Source organism: Amia ocellicauda, chromosome 8, assembly GCF_036373705.1.
Source record: "Amia ocellicauda isolate fAmiCal2 chromosome 8, fAmiCal2.hap1, whole genome shotgun sequence".
Taxonomy (NCBI): Eukaryota; Metazoa; Chordata; class Actinopteri; order Amiiformes; family Amiidae; genus Amia; species Amia ocellicauda.
In genome coordinates this window covers 38380879-38407703 of record NC_089857.1, presented here as the reverse complement: position 1 = coordinate 38407703, position 26825 = coordinate 38380879, and the positions used below count along the sequence as shown (strand labels likewise).

General features: G+C 38.2%; 2 protein-coding genes across 2 annotated transcripts; both read right to left on the bottom strand.

The window, feature by feature from the left end:
• Window positions 1–1975: 1975 nt before the first annotated feature.
• Window positions 1976–18357, bottom strand: snx2 (sorting nexin 2). The gene is made up of 15 exons (XM_066711327.1): window positions 18139–18357; window positions 14334–14451; window positions 12274–12437; window positions 11631–11697; window positions 11435–11478; window positions 10065–10206; window positions 9250–9328; window positions 7864–7939; window positions 6610–6723; window positions 6248–6341; window positions 5826–6031; window positions 5340–5483; window positions 3123–3203; window positions 2915–2986; window positions 1976–2156 (listed from the first exon to the last, which is right to left on the bottom strand). Exons 1-15 carry the CDS (start codon window positions 18244–18246, stop codon window positions 2106–2108), a joined length of 1560 nt encoding a protein of 519 aa, XP_066567424.1. The 5' UTR covers window positions 18247–18357; the 3' UTR covers window positions 1976–2105.
• A 997-nt stretch (window positions 18358–19354) lies between these two features.
• LOC136754993 (uncharacterized) lies at window positions 19355–26805 on the bottom strand. Its single transcript, XM_066711326.1, has 11 exons — window positions 26650–26805; window positions 25644–25763; window positions 24637–24853; window positions 24351–24453; window positions 23488–23667; window positions 23019–23201; window positions 22359–22501; window positions 21765–21903; window positions 20863–21086; window positions 20565–20755; window positions 19355–20047 (listed from the first exon to the last, which is right to left on the bottom strand). The coding sequence occupies exons 1-11, from the start codon at window positions 26786–26788 to the stop codon at window positions 19926–19928; spliced, it is 1761 nt and encodes a 586-aa protein (XP_066567423.1). The 5' UTR covers window positions 26789–26805; the 3' UTR covers window positions 19355–19925.
• Between the last annotated feature and the right edge of the window lie 20 nt (window positions 26806–26825).

Genomic DNA, 26825 nt, shown 5'->3' with positions numbered 1-26825 from the left:
TAAACAAGCTAACACAAACGAGCTCATCCTGGTGGTAGGGTGCTCTAGTCGGCGTGTTCAATAATGTAACTGGATTCATAATAGACATCAATTCCAGTGCAGATCAGGAGTGATATATTGTTGAGCCCACTTCGGTTCTGTTCCAGTGATGCAGCCCAGATTTCTGATACAAGTAAAACAGTACTGATTCTGATCGTTGATAAAAAAAAAAAACAATGGATATATGGTACCTGTTGTTACTACAATGTAATTAATTACGTTATGGATATTCAGTTTGTTATTTGAAGTTACATTACACTATATTCAATAAACGGCACTGTGCGTCAAATTAGTATCCCCAACAAACTCAGCAATAAAATTAACTATCTGTCATTCACCTTTTGCAATAAAAGTTTGTTGATATCCCTGTGAAATTTTGAATTGCACTTTTTAGATGAATATATAAAAACCTTTAACATCTCTATTTCAAAAATTGGCCCACTTCAATATACTTGCCCTCAAACTATCAAAAAAACAGCATCAAATGGGAACGGATATGAAATAAGGACAACTATTTTCTGTATATAGAAAACACCTGTGAAGTCAAACTTGTCCAGTGGGGTTTTACATTTATCTACTACAGCCTTTAGTTGAGTAGGTCATTAATAATACTGTAGTACACATTGGCTCACAGGGGACAGGGAAAAAAAGCTAGACCTTTCATAATGTGAGCACTAAAAAATGAATTTCTAGTTTATGGATACCTTTTAATGCAGAGCTGGAATTTGACAGGTTGTCAATATGACAAAGACGGTGTAATAAATGGTGTTATACTTTTTGACAGCAATTCAGAGATGTATATGCACAGCTATAAACACTTGACAAGACATGTCAGTGGGGCAGACGCAGGATTTCATACATTCAAATGGCTGGTTTTTGAAGGGAGATGCAGGGGGAGAAAAACAACAATACAAAGGGAAACATATTCCAAAACAAACAACAAAAAAGAAACCACTGAAAATGTAGACAAGAGTATAAACGGCTGGTGTCTGGAACACATTTCACAGACAGTCAACACTGAAACACTTACTGTGTATACCACATCTCTGTACATTGTGCAGGGAAGAGTGTACCCTATATTGAAATGTATACCCCGCATAACTAAATACACACATTATGTGTTAAACATCTACACTGATGATTTACATGTAGGAATAGGTTCATGTTGAAAATGCAGATTATCCATGCTGAAACTGCATGCATTGGAAAATAAACACTATTTTGGGAAATGCATACATTATATACAGAAACATATATAATGGGTATTGAAAAGCATATTATTTTAATATATTGAAGCAGGTAGACAGGCATTTTTGCTCTGGGTTTGGGCCTGTGCTTAATATGGACACCTTTTCCATGAACTCAGATAGTGTCTTTAATGTGTTAAGGAGCTTAATGCAACAGCCCACAATGTCAAAGAAACAGGAAAACAGAAAAACACAAACCTAGTAAATCCCATTTCATACTTACATTTATGGGACTAATTTAAGAAAAACTGAAAACAAAGATACAGACATGCAAAACTGAACACAAAAAGAAAACACTGAAACATTTGTAATGAGGTACATTCCTTTATTATTACTATAATAATCAAAAAAAGTTATGATTTCTGTACAGGAATGTATAGTTAAATGAAAGTAGATTTTTATAATTGATTTTCTTTTGACAAAGATTGAAGAACAAAAGATCATTTAAACTGATACCTTCAAATATTTGGGCTCTCACAGTGCACTTTAAGTGCCTAAAAAAACAAAATGGAGAAAAAAAAAAAATCAATGAAAAATAATAATAAAAAAATAAGACAAAATAGTAGTGTTGAATTCAGCAAAGTATTGCAGAATATCATGCCACCGTCCATTTACGTTTTTGATTGAAACAGGACATGCAGCTTCTTCATAAAACAGCACAGGATAAAAAAGGAGCCACGAGTTTGAAATTTTAAAATATATAGTGGTTTATTTGGGTGGTAATTTCGATTTCCTTTTCCGTGCATTTTCTTAGTGTGAAATTCTGATGTAAACATGAGAAGTGTTAACAGCATCTTCAGATTTGGAACCATCATACTTTCAGGCTATTGCTTTGGCTTCAGGCAGGAATGCCTCCCAGTATTTTATCAGCTGTGGAGAGAGATGTACAAACATTTCATAAAGTGAGGATACTTTTTCTGACATTGACTGATGGGTAGATTTTTGAATGCTATTGGAACATGTTGTAAGAGTCTCTGCCCTTCCAAGACTCTTACAACATGTTCCAAAAGCATTCAAACATCTACCCATCAGTTAGATTTATATACTGAACACACATTCATTATTATTTATTAAATAACTATCCCTTTCAAAAATATTATCTCCGAGGTTGCCGTCTTGTATGTGTAGCGATTGATCCGCCGTGTCTCTGTGTCACACCACTACATGAAAACATGCTCCATGAAAAGTAAAGGCTTTGTTACACAAGTCAATGCACTAGCAACTTTTATCCCTTGAGACCACATCCAGCTAAGATTGCCTTGTGGAACATCCTGACAGCCTACTGACAAGCCTCTGGCAACTGCCTAGCACCATGATCTGACAGAGTGCTCTGCATTAGTATTGCAAATGACATTTTCCAAGTTATAGCCTATCACTGATCTGTCACATGACTGTCTGCTTACAGGAAACAACAGGTAACAATCAATGCACCCCAAAGCACAGCTAACTGGATACAGATAAAATAAATCCAAATTTAAATTTAAGAAAGAAAAACTTAGTATCCAGATTATACAGATTAATATATTTATACTGAAGAGAATGTATACAAATGTACACAATTACCAAGCATAATAAAAGATTTAAAGAAAGGACTGTAAATGTAAAATCCATAAGAGAGAGAGGCATACCTGTTGCTGTGTCTGCACTAAGGACTCTAAGTACTTAATGATAACTGCTTTGAAGTCCTTGACCCTTTCTTTCTGTGGGTGGAGAGAAAGCAAAAGGTCAGGTTAGGGTTTCAAGCAGGAAAGAATACCAGATCAATCCTGGCAGATTAAGATGCAATTCAACAAAAGGACTTTGGATTTTCAAAGACACTCAGGAATCGATACATGCCTCGAATCTTCCCACTTCTTTGCGAATGGTTTTGGAGATTTGTTCAAAGTCTCTCTCTCCCTGCTGTACTTTACCTTCCCACTGGAGAAACAAGAACACAAAACAACAAAAGAAACAAGATTTTAGTCAAGATGACAGATTGCGTTTCAGATCACACATCCACTTGAACCTGAACACTGAAAACAAATCTAGGGATATATTTATAGAAAGGAAAATGGCAAATTAAGATGTAGATGATTCCTGATGCCTGCATGACCACTTTAACCTTGAAATGCCACATTAGACTGCTCCATTACAGACAGGGCCTGATGCTGAGAATTGAATGTCATATAAAAAGCACAATGACCGGTTTAAATTAAATCTGAATTATGCACATTTATATTTTGAATGTCCATAGCCCTAACAGTCAGTTGGATTCTCTTGAAAGGAGACGCAAAGTCGAGTAAGGTTTAGTAGGTTAAGAAATTGTATGCTAAGAATAAATTTTAACACAGAGATGTGGTAAAAGAAAAGTTTAAACAATAACCTAGAATACACAAGGTAGGGATTTATTGGTGCTCTGTGAGGGAATAGATAATATTCTACCACCCTAGCTAAATCAGAACTTTTTTACCGGCACATAATCAGTAACAGTAGGCGAACACATACCATACAAAATAGTATAGGTCTTTGACAAGGCATAATTAACAATAATTGGTTACTGTATATGGTTAAAAGGTAGCTCTCCGGTCATTGTCACAAACTAATGTAAACCATAATGATAATTATTAGAAGTTTGAGTATCTTGAGCCACCCTTATGTATATAAGGAAATAGTCTGATGTAATAATACTTTTTCTTATAGTATAGGTCGATCTTTCAATTAGGTTATTTACATTTGAAAGCTTGTGATATTAGTGTGAATAGTTAATTTCTTTAATTCCTGCTAGAGTCAATTTTGTCATTACTTTGGTCAAAAACAGGTTGTCTTTTTACCACTCTTCTCATGTGATTTAAGAGTTCGATACTGCCCAATATAAATGGTGTTTTGTATTCAGATTTCTTGGTGAAGGCATCACAAGAAGCTGACTTAGCAAATGAGTTTGTCAGTTTTACATTGCGACAGCTTATTGATTAATGCATTACACAACAGCAACATTGTGGCAATCTTGTTCATGTCATATGGGTGGTACGCAGGCAGAGAAAAGTAAAGAAGATGAAGTGTGAGAAGACGATGAAGCCAAAACAAAGCTGTGAAGGGTTAGTGTGAAATATGCACTTTCAGATTGACTCATTTAGTTCTGGAAGTGCATGAGCGGTATGTGACGTACAGTGGACAGAACCAAGATTCTTTTCTGCGAATGATTGGTGAGCTAAAAGAAAACCAAACCCAGGTTTATCCTACCTCTTCAATTTCCTTTGTGAAGCATGGCAGAGAAAATGCATACATTATGGCAAGGCTGAAAATGTATTATGCTCAAAAGTAATTCAAATATGAAAACTCTTTAAACTGACCTTGCTTCATCAACCCTGAAATCATGCAATTGCCTATACACATTCACAAAATATACTGAAAGTGCACCGAGAAATGAGGTGAAAGCATTTAAAACAACTATAGGGTGCTTATGAGTGAATGTATAATCTATTATATGGAATTCATCAGATGAGGAGATAAGCTTAAAATGATGATCAGTGTTGTAATATAACAAGAATGTATTTGACTTGCTTTGAACTAAACAAAACAAATATATGAAAACTGCATTTTGGATAACTGATTTAAGTGAATTTAAGGTCCAATGTTTTCCTTCCAGAGAGCAGGCAATGTTTAATTTTGCAAACCCAGATAAACGCGTTACTAGAACAGTCCAGCACTCTATTCCATTTGAAAACACCAAACCTAACAAACATGAAAGATTTTATGATTATTCTCTACAAAATGTTAATATGGATTTGGTGTAGTTAATCAACGGCAAGAGAAGGAGTGGCTCAACGTCCGAGATTAGAGTAACTCTCTGGGCAAACCGAGGATTTGTGGGGGAGGAAGGGCTGCACTGCACCCTGGGACCCACTCCTCAATATTAACTGCTGCTACACTGGGGAGCATTCCTAAGTAGTCAACCTTTTTAAAAGCTTGGTATCGTTCTGACTCCATCTCCCTGTGCAAGTGAAGTGTGCAATCCGATACGGAGACCTGCTCCTCCAGGAGTGTGGCGTTTTATGTAAGAAGCCCCGTTCTTGCCTCTTTGATCTCATCTTTAGCCTGCTGCAGCTTGTCCGGTTTGTTGGCGAACTGGAGTTTGGCCTCCGCCTCCCGCTTCTTCTGCAGCATGACTTGGGCGTCCTGCCACTTTGACCATGTCTTCATCCGCTGATCAAAAACACCCTGTGGAGAGATGACACGGTTGAAAAAAAACATCTCTTTCTCCCACGGCTTTTATTCAGCGCTCACTTTACTTTCAAATATGCAGTCAAAAGCCATAATAACTATCTAACCTCACAACTGAGTCAAATCCATAATTGTTTTTTTACGAATCTGGATTTACGTGACAGATCCTGGTTCACTCTTATCACCTTGCAAGATGGGGTGCAAAGATTGAACATACATTTACAAACATAATATGCACCACCATCCCAACCCTGCAAAAAATTATATAACTTAAACATGTTTTAATCTCCCTAATAGCAATTATATACAATGCAGCAGCTCCAAATATATATGGACTACCTTTACAGATGTTATGAGGCGAACATAGTCACTGAGGAGCTCTGAGAACAGGTAGAAATCTGCATAGGCCTGTTCTTGATGCAGCTGGTCTATCTTCTCCTCCACCTCGGCCAGCTGGGAGAGCGCCCGTGACAGGGCAGTGTGGTCCTCCGAATTGCCCAGCATGGCCGCGCTCTTGGCAAAGGCGGCTGTGTTCACAGAGAGCTCTGAAAGGGAAACTCTGTCTTAAACTGGCACAGCAGAGAAGCCCCCATCTCAGAGATGGGCTTAAAGCATGTTACAATTGCCCTGATTATTTCTGTGTGCTCTTTAACTAAGCATGAAATAAGTCTGCCCTTACAAACTAGTTGAAATGTGGTATAAAATTATCAGCGAGAGCCGTAGCATAATCCTGAATCCTCAATCCTTCTCCCAATGCCAACCTTTTCTGTGACACACCAGGGCTTCCACGCTGGCATGGAGTTTCCTCAGCTGCTGGTCCAGGTTCTCAAACTGCTGCTGCTTTTCTTCAAACCACTGGTAAATGAAAAATGGACTTCATTTAGCAAGAGCAAACTCCTACAAATGAGGTTTTCCACCTGCAAACTATGTTTCTCGTGGAAGAAAAAAAAGAAAAAAAAATCAACAAATTAACCACATATACAGCTGTAGCCTACTAATGTAGCAGAGGCCACCCAACCACATGGCAAATTACTATCCTTTTTGGAACTGGCACGGTCTAAGAATGGGATTGGAGAGGCTCATTAATTCGTCTCATTATTCAAGTCCAAAAATCAGCCCTTACCGCATCCGATTCATTCATCTTGATTGTCATTTTGTTGACAGCGTCGGCAGCTTTGTTTACCATCCTCAATATTCCTGCTCCGCTCAGCGCCTGGGTGCTAACTGCTCTCGGCAGCTGGAATCAAATGACAAATAAGGGCAAACAAACCGGTTAACAGGCTGGAGGTTTGGTTCGACACCACATGGAAAGAGGCGCCAGAACGGGATGTGGGGTTTTCTCCACTCTCATACATTTCAATACTGTAGCATCCAATTTAGTGCGTTTACTTCTCAAACTCTCTGAGGGAAAACAAACAAACCAACAACAACAACAAAAAAAAACAAATTCAATTCATAGCTTTTTCTTTTTTTTCTTATCCTCCTTCTTCCCTGTACAGCCCGGTTCCATTACAAAAACAGATGAATACAGTTGTTTGTCAAAAAACATTTGCAGACTGAATTACAAGCAACTTAATGAGCAAACAGGGAGGCCAGTTTTAACAACACATGTACAAGTCAGAAGAGTGCCTAGCCTACAAACAGGTTTACTGACAACCCTAATTCAGGGACATTTTCATCACAGAAATCACTATTAAACAATACAGATGTGTTTTTTTTTTTACAAACTATTTCAGGGTTTCCCACAGCAATATTCAGGCCAGGCTGCCTGACCACACAAATACGTGAACATCGAAAACAAAAGTACAAAAACAGATGCAAGCTAACCCCCATGTATTTGGAGAAATATTGTGTGTGTGTGTGTGTTTTGAATTGTTTGCAATATCCACAACAACAATAATACCAATATAAAACATAAGCTAAGAAGTTCTTCACTGTAAAAAGCTTATCACCACCTTGTCGCCCACATTTCCAAAGACATTGCCTAAAAGATACAATATTAGCTAATCTCAGTCTACACCCTTTAATTCTGACCCAAATTTCAAAGGCTTTTAAGCATTAGGGCGTACAGATTCAACTGTTAAGACTACTTTTGCAGACCCTATAGTCCTATCCTCTGCCATAAACACTGACTGTTGTGCGGCGTTGTACATTTTTCAGGGAGTTTGTTTCCATTTCAACTTCTGCTCTATAACAGTAGATACTAGTTATCAGACTGAATGAGTCATCGTGACCAAGTAAAAGATGATTAAGGGAATATAAAGTCAAATTAGCATTAATAAAGGATATTCACTAGTCAGAGGGATTACTGTGCTCTTGAAAAGCATTTGCCGATTCTGGACATTACTCATTATATAAATATACCAAGGGAAAATACCTCTGAGCTTTCCAGGAACTGCAACACATCTGGATCTTGTAGCAAAGTGGGATGCTTTACTGTCCTCATCAGGTATCTGAAATAACAAATACATAAATATACAGAAGCAGATTGTACATTATACAAGTGCTCTGAGATAAGGTAGTATTCAGTCTCCAAAATTCAAACTTCACAGACCATCACAAGTCATCAAAATTAAAGGACAATGGAATACTTTTGGACTTCTACACACAATCCACCTTTATTCTCAGTGGGAATGCTGGGATATGACTCACACAGAAACAGCCCACTCCTGCATTCAACACCAGCCGCAGAGTATCTGAAAACAAACCGTCTCCTCACGACGAAATGGCAGGCGCTTATTTTTTTATATATTTTTTTGTTTTATTATTATTTTTAAATCAGAAGTCAGTTCTTCACAGCTGAAGACTATAACTTGACACCCACAGCCCCCAGAGTTAACACTGACCTTCAAGTCAATCAATGTGATTATAAAAAGGGCAGAGAAATGTCAAACTCTCACTTAGCTTTAATTTTTATTCAATGCATCAGAATGCGCAAAACAAAGAATACTGTAGTGGATCACAAGTGGACAAAATACCACTCACGTCACATATTCCCTGTCAGATGGGGGGAATCGGAAACCAGCCTACGATAAAAACTGCTGGTGCTCTAAAGCCCTGTCAAAAGTGAAACCCCTGAGTTCAGTGATAATCATTCATCTAATATTTTGTTGCTTAACCTTTCTATGATAAAAGACCAGAACAAGATTGCTCTTTATACTGCCATCTTTTTACATAAATGTGATCCGAACAGTGTATTACACCTCCCCCACCTGCACGCCAACGTGTCGGGAATTGGCAATGAATACGTTTAACCCCGTCACCAGACCAGCAATATTCTGGGGAATAATCCATCCACTGCGAGACACCACGATGAGGTTTCACACGGAGGACAGCTTTGATTTAGAATTCATGAACCGCTAACAGACAAACCAAGTAAATGATCTGGTAGGATGTCTTCATGTTGATGTATATTTTGTACCGTCAAGCTTTTCAACCACCCATGTGAGGGTAAGGTCCTTATTTATCTAGGTTTTGGCTTGTAATACATGTAATACAGTTTTCAACCAATTCAATCAGTTGAAAAATTCACGCTCCTTTTTAAAGACAGTTAAAATAAGTGAACAAGAGATTTGTTTGTTGGAGTTGCCAATATAAACAGGAAGCAAATTTTGTTAGTTCTTCATTACACTTTTGCAACAACACTAGAACAATAGTGTTTCACTGCTGACTTGTTTGTATAGTTTTACATTGGAGAGTGTTGCACATAAAAGAGAAGCGTACAGAAAGTGAGGGACACAGGGTTTAGATGTCTCAACATTACCTTTCAAGGGCTGATCTTCGTTTCTCTACAAATTCTGCAGACGACGAGTCTTCTTTGCCAACTTTGACCTTTGTCATGCCTGTAAACCATTAGTAGTAAGAATTAAAACTCTTACTTAGCAAACTAGGACCCAAAACAATATATTTTTTTAAAAGCACTCCAGATAAAATAGACAGTAATAAGATCCCTAAGGTCTTTATACTAAGTTTTATGTACAGGTTCTGAAAATTCTAAAGAGTATAAAATGACTAATCATTGACATCCTAAATCTCTTAATCAGTCCATGTATTTAAAGGTCATTTAAAAGGTTATCAACAGTGAACCACACCGTAAATTCCACTGTCATTATAAATTAGATTTACTCCCATTTTTCCACATTATCCAACTTAAAATTCATTTTCTTACTCAGTTTTTTGTTTGACTTTACTAATTTGCTTATTCATAATTCGAAACAGTTTATTTTCAGTCTGTTTCTGACAACATTAAAATTAGGTTTTGCTTCTATTACAGGAACCTCCTTCCTTTCATATTTTTAGTGCGATCTGATACTCAGCTATTGCTAGGGGCATGCAGATTTAGTTGTGTTACATTGTGGGGGGGGCTGCCTGCAACAGACAGATGTAGGCAGTTTCAAACCCAAGACTCATACTCAGTGCTGTTTTCTGTTACCCTGCAACCATTTATTATCCTTAAGTTGTTTTCGAAGCGATGTGGGATATTTTAAAACAAAAAGTTTAATATTAATCATCAGAAGGCATTCATCCCAGACCTTCTGGCCTGAATGTGATGATAAAGACATATCCAGTAAGTCTTACCAACGATGCTCTTCTCTGGTGCTGGAGGGACTATATATCCGATATGTATGTATTTTGTGGCTAGTTTACTATGCAAGCCCAAAAAGTCACTAAACCGTCTCTTCACCACAAATTCATTCCTGCTGAAAACCGACAGAGAAGTCTGAATGGGAAAGAGAATAAAAACAGAAATATTTATTGAAAACAGTCTTGTTAAAATGTTTTGGAAATATACACCTTGTAGCAGTGAACAAAACCAATGGTGTGCATGTCAATATATAGACTGCATTCTCTTTACACTGGATGCCAAATATGAAGAGGAAAAACTAATTAATGATTTACAAATGGATTTTTGGACAAAGGCCCCAGAAGCCTGCAGGCCTGCACTGTGAAGAGTACACCTATCAGCCATAACATTATGACCAACTGCCTAATATTGTGTAGGTCCCCTTTTTGCCACCAAAGCAGCCCTGACCCATCAAGGCATGGACTCCACTAGACCTCTGAAGGTGTGCTGTGGTATCTGGCACCAAGACGTTAGCAGCAGATCCTTTAAGTCCTGTAAGTTGCGAGGTGGGGCCTCCATGGATCAGACTTGTTTGTCCAGCACATCCCACAGATGCTCGATTGTATTGAGATCTGGGGAATTTGGAGGCCAAGTCAACACCTTGAACTCGTGATTCATCAGACCAGACCACCTTCTTCCATTGCTCCGTGGTCCAGTTCTGATGCTCACGTGCCCATTGTAGGCGCTTTCGGCAGTGGACAGGGGTCAGCACGGGCACCCTGACTGGTCTGCGGCTACGCAGCCCCATACGCAACAAACTGCGATGCACTGTGTGTTCTGACACCTTTCTATCAGAACCAGCATTCAGTCTGTTGGATCGGACCACACGGGCCAGCCTTCGCTCCCCACGTGCATCAATGAGCCTTGGCCGCCCATGACCCTGTCGCCGGTTCACCGCTTTTCCTTCCTTGAACCACTTTTGATAGGTACTGACCACTGCAGACTGGGAACACCCCACAAGAGCTGCAGTTTTGGAGATGCTCTGACCCAGTTGTCTAGCCATCACAATGTGGCCCTTGTCAAAGTCGCTCAGATCCTTACGCTGCCCATTTTTCCTGCTTCTAACACATCAACTTTGAGGACAAAATGTTCACTTGCTGCCTAATATATCCCACCCACTGACAGGTGCCATGATAACGAGATTATCAGTGTTATTCACTTCACCTGTCAGTGGTCATAATGTTATGGCTGATCGGTGTATATAGAAATGTGGTTCTGAAACTTTCAAAAAGAAAATTAAACATCTGCAAAACAGTCAACCATCACATTAATTGCAGAAACACAATGAGCAGACCACAAATTTTAAGCATTAGCAGCTTCTTACCTTTGTTGTTACTTTGTAGGCCATGTACGCATTCATTCCATCCCCTTCAAAACAAATAAAATGTAAGTAGCTGCAGAAGTTCAAAGTGTGTTCCCCATAAGAATGGCAGTGCAAGATTTAGCAATTGAATTTTAAAAATAAACCTTATTATTACAGAACAGCTGCAAAAAAACAACAGCCCTGAAATGTGACTCACCAACTTTTTCTGGATCAGAAACAGAAATCTCTACATCAAACGAGTCTCCGTTTGCTTCCTCTTCAATCTGAGAGAGAATTTTAAATATGGAGATCACACAGAAGGAGTACTAACCTGCATAAAGTATTAAAATAAAATAAATTCTCAAATCATTCTATATTCGGATCACTTTGCCTAGAAAATTAAATGTGGCCGTTCATTGCTTTTCCTATTGCTCTAATAGGAAACCCATTAGGTCAGTGGATTTGACTTGGGTCCTGGGGGGCCACTGTCCGTCATGTTTTGTATGTTACACCCCTACCTGCCCACAACCTGGAAACAATGCTTAATTAAGTTCAGCTTAGCAATTACATTGTTCAATTTATAAATTCCAGGGCCAGGGTTCCCCACCAATGCATTAGAGTCAGCATAAATCCATTTAATAAATACGGTACATGTACATTCACACTAGAGACTGGTTAAATCCACTTGAGAAATCACAATCACAATCTTTATTATTGATTGATCAGCATACTAAGAAATCAATAGGTAAAAACAAACATTTGCTTAACTTTTTGAGGATGAACCAACTGCAAAATGGCTATGCAAAATTCAGTGCCTGTCACATACGATTATACGAGAGGAAAATAGAGAGGACCCTTACCTCCTCTTTGGACCTCTCAAACATGGCTGGAACGGAGATTGTTTTTGGTTCTACTCTGGGTGTAACAAGCGCAGTTGGTGTCACTGGGGTGATGGCAGGAGATTGTTCATCAGAGAGGATGGGTTCCCTTTCAGGACTGTCGAGAGACACCTCTTCTGTGGCTTCTGAGAAACAAATGCAATGCAGAACTACAGGTGAGCCGTTCCGATACATAAGACTACTAAAATACACTGCCAGTCTACTGTGGAAAAGAAACTGGCAAAGAAAGGTCAATGGCAAGACAAATGAAGGTAGGGTGTTAGGGTATGAGAAGGGTGAAAGGGGGGGCAGGGGAAAGAAAACGCATACAATAGGTTTATCCCATGAAAAGTAAAATAACCAAATCCAGAATTGTTTTGGCAAGTGGGCTATGTAGGTGGTTTTATAAATTAAAATTTCAGGGTCCAGCATGCTTTTAATACAATAATGGGAGGAACTTGCTCCAGTTTTCTTAATTGTAATTGTAACAAAGTAGTCAATTCCTACCACTTGCCAACGTGTAAAGGGAAGTGTTAGACAATCTTCAAAATGCCAGTGCTTAGGGTTGATACAGCGATTCTCTTTGTTTATATGACACATGGATACACACTGCCCCATAACGATGAACTAGAAGCAGTTAAAACACATTGTAAAACCAAATATTAATTTTGCTCTGGGAATCTTGGTTCTAAAACTGAAATAATATTAATCAAATTAATATATACATCAAATACTATGGTAATGGTAATTAATAGTGGCTTGAATTAATGACAAAACTTACAAAAAAGGAATTCAAAGTATACATTTTACATATCACCAAAAAATGTGGAGGTGTGTGATGGCCCTGCAAACCACACAGCTGCTGTATAAATCCTGCAACTCGAGAGGCCTCTCCCATTGAACTGAAACACACTTGCAAACTTAGTCATCACAGTCTATTTCAATTAAGTTAAAGGAGATGTAGGGGGAAGGTTCATAGGAAAAAATGAAGAAATGTAAGAGTTTTGCTGGCAGCCAGATATGAGAACATTGAATTATGTATTCTGTTCTGATGGCTGAAATCATTCTTTAGTAATGAGCAGTGAAGCTGCTATAACACAATCAGGAAAAGCGTAAATACAATATTGAGAGGAAAAGCTGCCAGTGCCCATCTGTTTATCGCAAACTTGGAAAAGTTTGTCAGTGGTGTTGTTCTACCACTGGACTGTGTTCCCAATTATGAACACAGAGTCAGAATTGAACACAAATGTATGTTGGCTGAATGCACAGAACAAATGTGGTCAGCTATCTTGCCTCAGTCCAATACTAGATGACAGCCCATTAGAACTGTAACATTTTTACTGAAATACGTAGATAAATGGCTAGCGTTGTTGGAACAGTAAGTCTTGTCATTATTTTTTTATTGTGTCTGACACGGTCAACAAAGGAGACTTAAAGTTTCAAGAATTATGAAAACACAAGGCAAATGCTATCATTGACAGAGATGTGGCAAAAGAGCAAAATCTTTCACAGTTTAAATGCACACCTAAGTATCTTGAAAGGGTAAAAGCATTCTTCTTGGATTCTAACTCACACCTTATTGAATTACAAGGGAATTGTGGCAGAACAGCAAAGTTCAGTGTAGAAATTCTTAGAATGAATGTCTTATTAAAGCAAACAGATGTTAAAGTAAGGGGAAGGACAGACTAGATTTTGATGAGTGCTGATTGTGTTGCACGAGTAATGAGAATGAGAAATGTAGCAACATTGTAAAGATGGAGTTCAATGGGAAATTAGGGGTTTTCATTCTATAGCATTAGTTACGGAGTTCCTCCTATTGCAGATGTAAGATTTAAGTACTGTGGTGATATATTCAGAGTCAGGTCATTTTCATGGTAAGGTGGAACAAATATAATATGGCCCACTGACTGTTGAATCCTTCTACCACATATTACTAGCGTACCATCACCACTATAACAGTGCATTAAAGAGCTGTGTTAATCAAAGAGCAGGGCCTGAAATATTGTATCAGAGCTTTGAATAAATGAGGCAGACATAATTACCGGCAAAAAGATCCTCTCGATCATCGTCTAATAAGATCTGGGTAGGTTTAGGGCCATTAGAGTTTGTGCTGAGGTCTTCAGCAGGAAGGCTTGCTGGTTCAGGAGAGGATGGACTCGACTGAAAAAAGGACACACACAAAATAACAATTTAAATGATGGAGCACCAGCAACCAGAATTTTCTGAACCTGCCAGGAAGAAAACAGCAACTTGAACTTATTATTGCTTGTATAGGCAGAACTGAACAATTGGTGTGTTTATGAAAAGTTCAATAAAAGGTCCATATTGTTTCAACAGTAGAAAATAATCCCAGTGGTCAGGCAATAACTTGGAAAGGAAGTTAGGCCAAGTTTCAGCTGTTTCCATATCCTGCTCTCCAGAGGATAACAATGGATAAAGGAAATGCTTCAATCATCAATCTGTGTCACTATATGGGCACAGAAGCGTCTCACAACAATCCTGTGGTACGAATCCCTTATCCAGTCAGAAAACATACACTCAACTCCACAGCAACGTCTTACATTTTATGACGATGTATTTCTATATCATATAAATGGAGTACTGATTGCTGTGGTTGCAAGGGATTTAGACGAGCAACTGATCTCATTATACACTCACCTAAAGGATTATTAAGAACACCTGTTCAATTTCTCATTAATGCAATTATCTAACCAACCAATCACATGGCAGTTGCTTCAACGCATTTAGGGGTGTGGTCCTGGTCAAGACAATCTCCTGAACTCCAAACTGAATGTCTGAATGGGAAAGAAAGGTGATTTAAGCAATTTTGAGCGTGGCATGGTTGTTGGTGCCAGACGGGCCGGTCTGAGTATTTCACAATCTGCTCAGTTACTGGGATTTTCACGCACAACCATTTCTAGGGTTTACAAAGAATGGTGTGAAAAGGGAAAAACATCCAGTATGCGGCAGTCCTGTGGGCGAAAATGCCTTGTTGATGCTAGAGGTCAGAGGAGAATGGGCCGACTGATTCAAGCTGATAGAAGAGCAACTTTGACTGAAATAACCACTCGTTACAACCGAGGTATGCAGCAAAGCATTTGTGAAGCCACAACACGTACAACCTTGAGGCGGATGGGCTACAACAGCAGAAGACCCCACCGGGTACCACTCATCTCCACTACAAATAGGAAAAAGAGGCTACAATTTGCACAAGCTCACCACAATTGGACAGTTGAAGACTGGAAAAATGTTGCCTGGTCTGATGAGTCTCGATTTCTGTTGAGACACTCAGATGGTAGAGTCAGAATTTGGCGTAAACAGAATGAGAACATGGATCCATCATGCCTTGTTACCACTGTGCAGGCTGGTGGTGGTGGTGTAATGGTGTGGGGGATGTTTTCTTGGCACACTTTAGGCCCCTTAGTGCCAATTGGGCATCGTTTAAATGCCACGGCCTACCTGAGCATTGTTTCTGACCATGTCCATCCCTTTATGACCACCATGTACCCATCCTCTGATGGCTACTTCCAGCAGGATAATGCACCATGTCACAAAGGTCGAATCATTTCAAATTGGTTTCTTGAACATGACAATGAGTTCACTGTACTAAACTGGCCCCCACAGTCACCAGATCTCAACCCAATAGAGCATCTTTGGGATGTGGTGGAACGGGAGCTTCGTGCCCTGGATGTGCATCCCACAAATCTCCATCAACTGCAAGATGCTATCCTATCAATATGGGCCAACATTTCTAAAGAATGCTTTCAGCACCTTGATGAATCAATGCCACGTAGAATTAAGGTCGTTCTGAAGGCGAAAGGGGGTCAAACACAGTATTAGTATGGTGTTCCTAATAATCCTTTAGGTGAGTGTAAGCTGAAACTTCTAAATTATGAATGACAATCCATTATTCTAGGATCACATTAAAATGTGTATTTTACTGCTTTGAACTGTCAAAACAAGAAGCCATTTCTGAATATTTTAAAAGCAGTTCTCAAAATGTTGATAACTTGGAAACAAAATATATTGACTGGGAAGGATTTTAAACTTAATTTTCTAGAATATCACGAGTCATGTCTTTTTCAACTTAAACCAAAGATAGGAGTTCAAAGTCAACAGGGGTGAAGATTGGTATTGCCGTTGTGAATTTTAAACAAATAACCACTTATAATGGTGCATGCTCAGTTCTTGAATATATCAAGTTATTTAAATTAAATTAGCCTATATCACAATAATAATACAAAATCATGAAATTAGCCTACATAGTAAAATAATTACGCTGACAAATGTTGGACATTTCTCTCTCAAATTGCTTAAAGGACAGCTGCTTACTGGGCAGAATCAAAGTTCACATTGGTTAATCTGTCTCTGTAGTATTTCAGTAGTTTGCAGACCAATTTAGCAGTAAAAAAAACATCACAGATTATAAACTACTCACAAGGAAAACACATGACCCTTCTCTTACCAGCCATTGTTAACATAAAAAAGTTGAACGTAGGGAATCATCGTCTCCTCCTGACTTTTTGTAGAATACTTGCTCCAGCCCTTACTGTAATTTAGCAGAAGCTGAGACTGCAATTTCTAATGGAAATTCCAATACTTAAAACATCTGGAAGATGACCCCCACCCCTCTCCCACACGTCTGAAACAACCCTATTCTGTGACAAACAGTTACTTTTCTGGTTTAGATGCAAATAACCGACTTGCCTCTGAAATGTAAAAATTCAGCTGCTCCTCTAATTCTGCAAAGTGTTTATGAATTCACACAGGTTTCTTCAATAACAATACTGTCATCTTCTATAGGGGCATAGTTGTTCGCTCTATGGTTTTGAAGTTGCAAAAGTCTCATGAGTGTTTGTTTGATTTTAATTGACATATATATATATATATATATATATATATATATATATATATATATATATATATATTTTTTTTCTATGCTTGTCCTCTTGGGTATGTACATCTCAGGTGTGGAAATTCCTAATTTATTTCACAGTTTGATCTTAAATGATAAATATATGACAAAATAATCTCTCAGCTTTAGTGTTAACAGAAGATAGAACATTTTCCTTAAATGAACATACATTACTTGAAGAAAATGGGATACATCTGAGTCACTCATTGCATTATATGAGATGACAATGGCTGTCATCTGACAATACAAGAAATATGACACTCAGTCCACACAAAAGCTGATGTTATTGTCAGAATGCAATCCTTTCCTTTCAGAAACTAAAAACACGGCTCAATTCAGAAACAATTCATTTCTCTCTTCACCACCTAGTGGAAAATACCTTTAAATAGAGGAAAGAGGCAGTGAAGGAAAAAAACAGGCTGGAGTGAAAGTTGGCTGACATGCCCTCCATTCAAATTGAGACAAGCCCATCTCACTTGCCACTTAACATTCACCCCAGTAAAATAGATAACAAAGTTGGTAAGCATACGAGGTAATTAACCTGCTACTTAGTCATTAAGAGAGAATGAAAACAACAGCCCTTTAGTTTCATGTATCCAGCAGGAAGTGAAAATAACAGATTGGCACAACCCCTATCCCCATCTCACACATGCGTACTTCATCTGGAGCCTGCAAAAATGCCTCTTGTATACCGGTGCCTCTTATGAACCGTTTATTGTACACAAATTGATGTATTTAATGAATGTATTTATTTCAGAGCAATGCATCGCGGATCACTGACCCCGGGCACCTGCGGGTACAGCGCGTCAACAATAGCGCTGCCCGAGCAGAGAAACGCAAGTAACTCCAGTTGTCACTCCAGCAGCCAGCATCGCTTTCCTGGCTTTTTCCTGCCGTTCAGCCCCAGATCGGCGTCTGCGTTTCGGTCTCACCTCCAGTGTGGATGCGGTGCTGACAAAGAGGTCCTCGCCGTCCTCCACTTCCCTGAAGTCGGTGTGCTCCGCATCTCCCAACGGTGGAGGCTCCCTCTCCGCCGCCATCTTCTTCTAGCAATAATAAATGAACCCAAACACACACACAACCGAGAGAAACAGTGCGAGTCGGAGGGACCCGGAACAGTCATGTGACTCGCAGGAACCGCCGGGTCTTGTGACTCCCTGGAACAGATGACCAACATGTCTCCGGCAACAACAACAGCAGAAAGAGGCTGGGCTGGCTTTGGGCTGCTGCCGAGATTGTGTCCTTGTGCTCTGAAAAGTTTGACAAAGCAGAGCCTTAGATGCTGCTCCCTTTTTTGTGTGTCAGAAACGTTAAAGTGTGTTGTATTTTGTACTTAAAATCCAGTTTTTAACTCATAATTTAGTTAAATGCATTATTAAAAGCAAAATGCAAGTGGAATTATATGTAATATAGACCACATGTGTACAGGAACATTTATTATTATATCACTTTGGAGGGGCTTTTAGATTAGAAGCAAACAGAAAGCAGGAGAACTCCACACCTGTTTTTTTTTATTTTATTTTTTTAGATCTACAGTTATAATTAAACTCCTACACACAATAGGACAACTACTGTGCAGTTAAAGCACTGCCTTATTTAAAATATTAATTTCCATTTGAGGAGAAAATACATAATCCACAAAGATTTAAAAACAAACCAAATAAAAAGTATTACGGACACATACAACAACACTTGCACTTTTCAGCTCCAAGAGGAAAATGTGATCAGATAGCAGGCATGGGCCTATTGTCAAAATGTGCCGTATTGACAGTCTGGAAGTGGTAGCTTGCATGTTTGGTTTTGTTTTGCCAGCACACTAACGAGATATATCAAGAATAGAAGACACATTTGTACACAAACTCTCCGTCCATGTTTCAGCATTATGCAACTCCCTGAGGAAGAGGACTTGGGAGGGAAGGTTTTATTTTCCCAGCATGCTAATGGCCCTTAATGCATTCGCACTCCACCTAAATTACTTAAATGAGAATAAAACAACAACAGGTTCTGGAATTGATGCACTCATCTTCAAAGAAACCTGACCTTAATCCCACTAAAATATGTTGGGATGACCTTCACAGAAGAATGAAAACTAACCTAATGTTACAGGTCTCAGATTGTGGAGAATAATAAAGAAACTGACACCGAAGGGAATGTGAATATTTATTTACATATAACCAGGGGGTGGTGTAACATAAGACCTTATGATGAAGTTAAATGTTGTGTCATCATAGTGAATGAAGCAAAATATTTCAAACATTGCATCTGTAATGTGTAGATCCATTGCAGTTACATTTCCAGGTGATTTCAGGTGGGGGGAAAGATAACAGATATGAGACAGACAAAAGCCCGAGTAGATTTCATTCATCAGTTAAACACCACTTCTCACTGAACCAAACAGCTTATCTAGGCTGTGTTTAACCTTGGGATTCAAACAAATGACCTTAAGGAAGTCCATATTTATATATAATGTATAAAAAAGCTGTAAATGATAACTGAAAATAAAAAAGAAAGCTCTTTGTTTGCTAGTGGAACTACAGTTTCCAATTAATAAATAAAAAAGCATTATGATTACTGTAAAAAAACACAAATCTACTTTTTCCTGCAATAAAAAATATATCAAATGTGCAATCCACTAATGAGATTTCAACAGAAATGTGTACTTTGATAGATACAGTAATTTATTTTTAATGTCTTCTAAACTGTTCAATCTTATTTTTAATTACATACAGCTTGCTTTGGTGAAACTGGTTCCTACTGGTGCCGAGTTACAGAATCTCTTAAGAGGTTGAAAAGATTGCTTGGCTGTGACGACATGCTGCTCAGTGTACTCCCTGTGGTTATCTAGAGAGCAAATACAGCAAAAATAAACATTGTGTTATACTCCAAGAACAATACGCGTATGAGAAATCTAGTTCATCATTATGAGGAAAAGTAGCGTGCTATGTAGATGATAAATTTGTATCCGCAACTCGTACTATGTGGACAATGCATTACATACAAGCAAATGTAAGCCAAAAAGTGTATGTATACATAAAAAAGTGCTCAATACTCAGACTTCCTGTTGTACAGTCTAATTTCACCCAATTGAAAAAGACAGCCCTGACATTTAAAATAAATTGCAATGTAAAATGCAGCTAGTGTTAGGAATAGATTTTTGTCTCTGACATATATAAATGCGTAGATAAATAATTAGATCTTAAGGTCTAATATAAAGATCATCTGGATTCTTATAGAGTCATAGAATTGTTGGTTCTGCTATTTTTCAACAGAAAAAGTGTATTGCAGCCTACTCGTCTAAAAACGAGTACAGACTATTTAGTTTCTGAACACAATGAAGAGATGGCGAAAGTGCATTTACCTTCAGGCGATGATCTGGGTGCAAATGGTGATATGTTTCTCATGTTGAGATCAGGAAGGCAGTTACCGGTGGAGTTACGATAATAATGCACTGGAGGGGCACTTAAAGGGCATGAATGCTTCACTGTGAAGAACGTCCTTGTATTGTTTCTAGTTCTTAAGCCTTGAGAAGATGGCATCTCCAGGGGGATACTGCAGTTAACACAAATAGAATAAATACAAATAAGAAACACTATGTTTGAATGACCTGAACCTACTGTGCTTTCAGGATCTGTCTATATATGAACCTTGATTCTTACCAAGGCCTCTGCTGTGGAACCAGCACTCTCTGCAGGTCGAGTTCAAGAATTCTGGGCAAACTAGGACGCCGAACTTTAGCACAAGGGTAGCGATGCGACAACTGGGTCTTATCGACTTCCCAAAATCTCTGAATATATCTACCAGAGGGGAGAAGTGAAGAGCCGTGGTTTGCTACAGGACAAGCAGCACTTTCAAAAAAGCTCTTTGTCAAGCACTCAGCAGGCTGAAAGGAAAAAAAAAGTAAATTCAGTTCATATCTTCTGTTCAGCAGTAAGAAACACATCACAAATCAGGTGTTAACTTGCAATACATGTGCTGGTGTGTGTTTGTTAATGGTGTAGCATGGATAGCATAGGGAGCTCAAGTGCTCAAAACTTCTAAAAGTAGGTGTGATACAAATAACTGCATTTTGATCTAACTCAAAGTAAACCTACCGCAGAGGAAGAACACATTCAGGCAGGGCATTTCTGAACACATGACCTCAGTTATCTGCACAGCCAGAGAGGTATTCATGGCGGCAGGGCCCACACACTACTCTCCCGTTTGACTGTGGTCAGAATCATCCGTGGGTTGCGGACACCTGCCCTTAGACTCAGACAGGTCACTTAGAATGGTGAGTTTCATAGAATATTGTCTGCAGACTTGAGTTGAATGTGAAAAAATATACTGTGCAGAGAGGTGTTAGCTTGCTTGTCACCAGAGAAAAAACTAATTTAGTCCGGGCCTAACTCTTAATATACCTCAATATTACATTAATAACATCCACTGTATTGGCTCAAATGTAGATTTTGTTGTTGTTGTTGTTGCAACACTCTTATGTTTGTATGTTTGACAACCTGCCCCTTAGTCATATAATATGTCCTTTATGAAATATTGAAACATTTTTAATGTATTAAAGTACCTGGGCCGGAGAGATCTTCTCATTAGGCTCAGTTGATTGATCAATCATATTGAATGAAGGCACTGGTACTTTTAGTGTTTTTCCTCTCCTCACAGGATGCCGACGACGTGTACTGACTTTAAAGCACATTGTCTTAGGCCTCAAAAACAAAGAAACAACTTCATTCCACCAAATGATTTAAATTCTGAAGTTTTTTTTGTTACACAAATAAAATCACTGACAGTTCCAGCATTAGAGATAAATTAACTGTGAAATACACATCCATTACAGAGGAGAAATGCTACAGAAAAGAATGTCTAATTAATAGAAAAGGTAATCTCTAAATATTTCTCCAGAACTGCTGTATGAATTGCTAAACACTCCTCAGCAGACGTTTACACTTTGATACAACAAAAGAGGCGCAGAATAAAGCAGTTTCCATCCACCCAACAACTGCATATCACAAACTCATTACCAGAATACAAGTTTACACTGAGTAGAAGCAAGAAGCTACTGGCAAAAAGTAAGTATGTAATTTGCAATTGGCAGATGGGTCAAAGACGTGATTAAACTCAGGCCTTACATAAGAAGGATGCATCACTGTAGATCACCCACCTCCCCTTCCATGAGACCACTGGCTTCACTAAAAACAGTCCAGATTCTTCTTCTATATCACTTAACCTGCTAATCATTGTTTCAGCAAGGTGTGCTCTGAGTTCTGAGAACTCCAGGGCCTGCAGGGTCCAAGCATCCATTTTCTAATAAAAATAAATCAAATAAACAACAACAACAAAAAAAACATTATTTTCTTGTTCGGGCTAAATGCTTATAAATGTATTGTCCTTGAAGAAAATAATAACACATATATTGTCAGGCCTTACCGTTAGGTACCATTTATTTGCAAACACTGAGATTATGTGTAATAAGGTACACAAAGAATACACACATTTTTGGGTACTTACTTGACACTTACCAGAGGGTGTCAGCAGCCTAGATTAATGGCGTCCACAGGAAATTGTCCACAGGAGCTCATGAGCTAACATTTATTAAAATTGTTTAATATTAACGTTAAAAGGGCATGGCAGATTCAATACCTATACTTTTTGTCTGGGAACCTCATTTCAGACACAGCAAGACTTCCAGATGGGATTCCTACTGAAATCTCCAGCTTCTAAGGGGATTCCTGCAGGGGTGTGCAGTATATGCCGTTTCTTCCCAATGGTTTATTACGACTTCCCAAGACGTACAAAGCACAGTGAGGCTGGGGTGGATTACCTTTTTATGAAGCTGATCTATTCTTTTGAACGTCTCCAGTTCTTCTGGCTCAGGAACCTCAGTAGTCTGACTGAGGCATTTTTTGGCCTCTCTCAAGGTAACATGCTGTGAGTATTGCTTCACGAGCTGCCGCAGCCTCACTCTCTGAAGCCTGGCATACTCTGCCATGGCCTGGGAGGCACTCTGTTGAGAAAACACCACTGACGCGTTATGAAACACAATCTGTTTCCAATGAGACATTCACAGAAAAAGGTGTTTAAAAAGAGCAGCAAACCCGAATGAACAATTGCAAAGCAGACAGAAAAAGCAGATATTGAAACTATTTAATTTGGGCCCTAAATCCCTCCATTACCACATACAATATTTATTAATAGCTTCAATCTGTGCTGCTTAAATTTAAAAGGCAAGTATGGGGTTTCTTTGAGAAGTCATTCACGTCTCAGGGACACAGAAGTACTTTCCATCTCACCTCGTAGTTTTCCACAGGGAGTCTCCCAGCGGTGAGACATTTTTTTAAAACTCTTATGTTTTGTTCAATGTCAGGCCTTGAAAATAAAATCACAGACTCTTGCTTGTTATTGTCAGTATGAGAGGCTTCAGTTTGTTGCTGCCTGGAGAGATGCTGAGCCTCCATCACATTATTCAGCTCCTTTTCAAATAGGGGTAAAAATAGAAGAAATTACATTACTCTTCTCATACAGAACACAAAATAAAGAACATACTGAAAATAAATACACAAATACAAGTTGTTGTTTTTTTTTTTTTTTCAGAATACTGTGCAATGCCATCATGCAAAATACACAAATCACTGCAATACATCAGAGCCCCTATAATTTGGCTGTTTTTATGAATCTCCTGAATAACATCAAACAACTGGAGACATGCATTCTTCTCATTTCAGTTTGGCAGTACATGAAAGATTATATGAAATTTCTCTTTTCTGACACATATATCTGGAGTGTGGATACAACTGAGCAGAGCCCGGCTTCAGCACTTTGCATTTACTACTTAAGAGGAGGGGAGTGGAAACAAGTTGTAAGGTAAGATGTTTAATGCATCTATATTTATTTATTTATTTATAATTTTTTCCAGTATACCTTCAACGCATGAAGAAAGATAAACTGAAGAATAAGCCAAAGTTAATTCACGTTCATGAAAATGTGTTTGTGACTATGTTGAAAGATATTGTACTAATGAAACAGTTATTTGCAGATCATTCCTTCAATGACAGATAAAGAAACAACTCATGAAGTCATTGGTCAAGTGAATTACTCTCTGAATTTCACCAGTAATTTGTTAATTTAATTTGGATTTACATTTTCATAATCATACCTTCTGTACGAAGTGTACGTGTTGCTCCATTTCAGGCAATGGACGTGTGTTGTACTGCCATTCCTCATGATGGAGTCTGGATTTCATAAGAAGTTCTCTCTTCCTGCACCAAATACACAATAAGTAGCATGTTGATAACATTTGTTTTAAACCTCTAATGCCATTAGTGCATGTCAATACTGGCTATACTGTAAGACTGACGAGTTAATTCCATACATTTAAAGGAGTTATCACCTAATCAAACGTTAAATATACAGTACTGTAGTACAAATGTAAAAGGTCTTACATCTGTTCTATCTGGTTTTCCAGCTCCATCTTTGTTAGACTCTCCATGACAGGGGAGGACCCATCAGCAGTGCTCAGCCCATCTCCTGACAAGGGTCCGCGGCTGGTGTCATCTGGCATCGAGTTCATCAAGCTCACACTGGCTTTTCCATGAGAGAGTCCATCCGAGAGAGACGTGGATGTGTCTTTTCCATTACAATTTAACAAGGTGCTAAAGACTTGAATAGTTACATCACATGTAACCAATTAGCATTCTTGTGGAGTTGTTACTATCATAACATAAGCTATCGCTCTCAGCTGAGACAGACATGAGTTCTAATTTCCATTCTAAAATAGTCTTAAGAGGATAAGCGCCAGTTAAACTAGACTGTACAGGCCTGAAGAGTGAATCCATTAGCTGACAAAAACATGTCCTGTCTCTTCACTAATCTCTCATACCATTCCAGTTTATTTATCAATGGATACCCTTCATACAGAGTAATTTCATAGGGGTTAACGTTGACAAAGTATAATGTTACTGTGTTAGGTAGCACACCCCAACACTGTCTGCACTTTCGGAATAGTGTTATGCATATGATAGCTTACATATTGTAATCCTTGCATTTCATGGCCATTGATCGCTACTTATTCCATTAAAAATAATGTTTAATTTAATTTCAATGGAACAATTATGCATGATATAGATACATATTGTCAATGAATGAAACTGGTATGCATTAATAATCTTGTGGCTACAGTTCAGATCGTGTTTTCATGCAGCGTGTGTTAAATAAAAGCAAATGTTGAATGGAAAGGAGAGTTTGCCATCGGTAGCTTAGTTTTGACTGCCATATATAGCGTTTTGCATCTAAGCTCTTCCATTTCAGTGCTGTCTCCCTTTATCTTTGTCTTTCTGCTTTTCAGACCTTAATAATGATGTGCCATGACAGTAAATGATAACTATTTTGGGAGTGTTCTCTGGCAGATTCTCTATTGGAGCCTTGGCTCGATGCTTTCCTTCACTCCTACCTGTCAGAGCTTCGTGAAGGATACACTGGCTACTGCTGGCCATCTGGTCGAGAACATTTATTTCAGGTCTGTGGTCCACCACTGAAATATCTCGAAACAGTTCAGCAGAAGGCACCATTCCTGAAAGGATTCATTAATAATAATTAAAAACAAATAATGTAGAATTAAGTTATCCGTCAATGATAAAATAATCTCACATTTAAGCTATGCATATTTTATATTACAATAATGGGTCTTCACGGCAATATTTGCAATTCATGAAATGGAATGTTTTGGACAACTGAACCATCAATGCTGATATGCTTTCCTAATTGTTTGAAGATATGACTGACCCTATCTGTGCTGAGATACATTTGTATGTGTTAGTGTCTGTAATATTGACTTAATGTCAAAAACACTTGAATTACTTATACAGTAAGTGTTCTTAAAGTTTCAAGATTGGACAACAATTTGTATTGCACTTATTTTGTAAGTCATCCTGGATAAGGGCGTCTGCTAATAAATAAATAAATAAATAAATAAATAAAATAAAATAATAATAATAAAGCAAAAGCAAAAAAAAAAAAAAAAAAAAACTGTACAGGAATGGGTATTGTCATCAAATAAAATAAGAATCCTGAGAATGCCTATAGGTCCTACACTCAGCTACTGAAGGAGATTGTTAATTGTATAAACCTACATATTGTATGTCCCTACATATCATAACATATTAAAAATGATATTTCATGACTCGGCATTAACAGTGAACACACACACAAGCACATGCTGAGGTGAAAAATGTATTTTGCAAAGAAAATGTTTAGGTTTTCTTTCAACACAAATAAATCTAAATGAAAAAATATACAAGATTATCATTGTACATATGCTGATCTATCAAGAGTAATTAGATCAGTTTCTATTTACTGCATATTTCAAGTATATATTTTAATTATAAGTACATTACTTGCATTATTTTGTTTATGTCCCTAAATAATTGAGAAGATGCATGATAACTGGTTTTCACTACCTTTGCTTAACAACATGTTGATAATGGCATCTTTGAAGTGTAAAATATTTGCATAGAGCTGATGAAACTTGTCCTTCATCCAACAGTGATTCACATTGGAGGTGATGTTCACAGAAATGGGCCAATCCTTCCCCATCATAAATTCTTCTGATCCATTAGCTTTAAAAACAGGCACA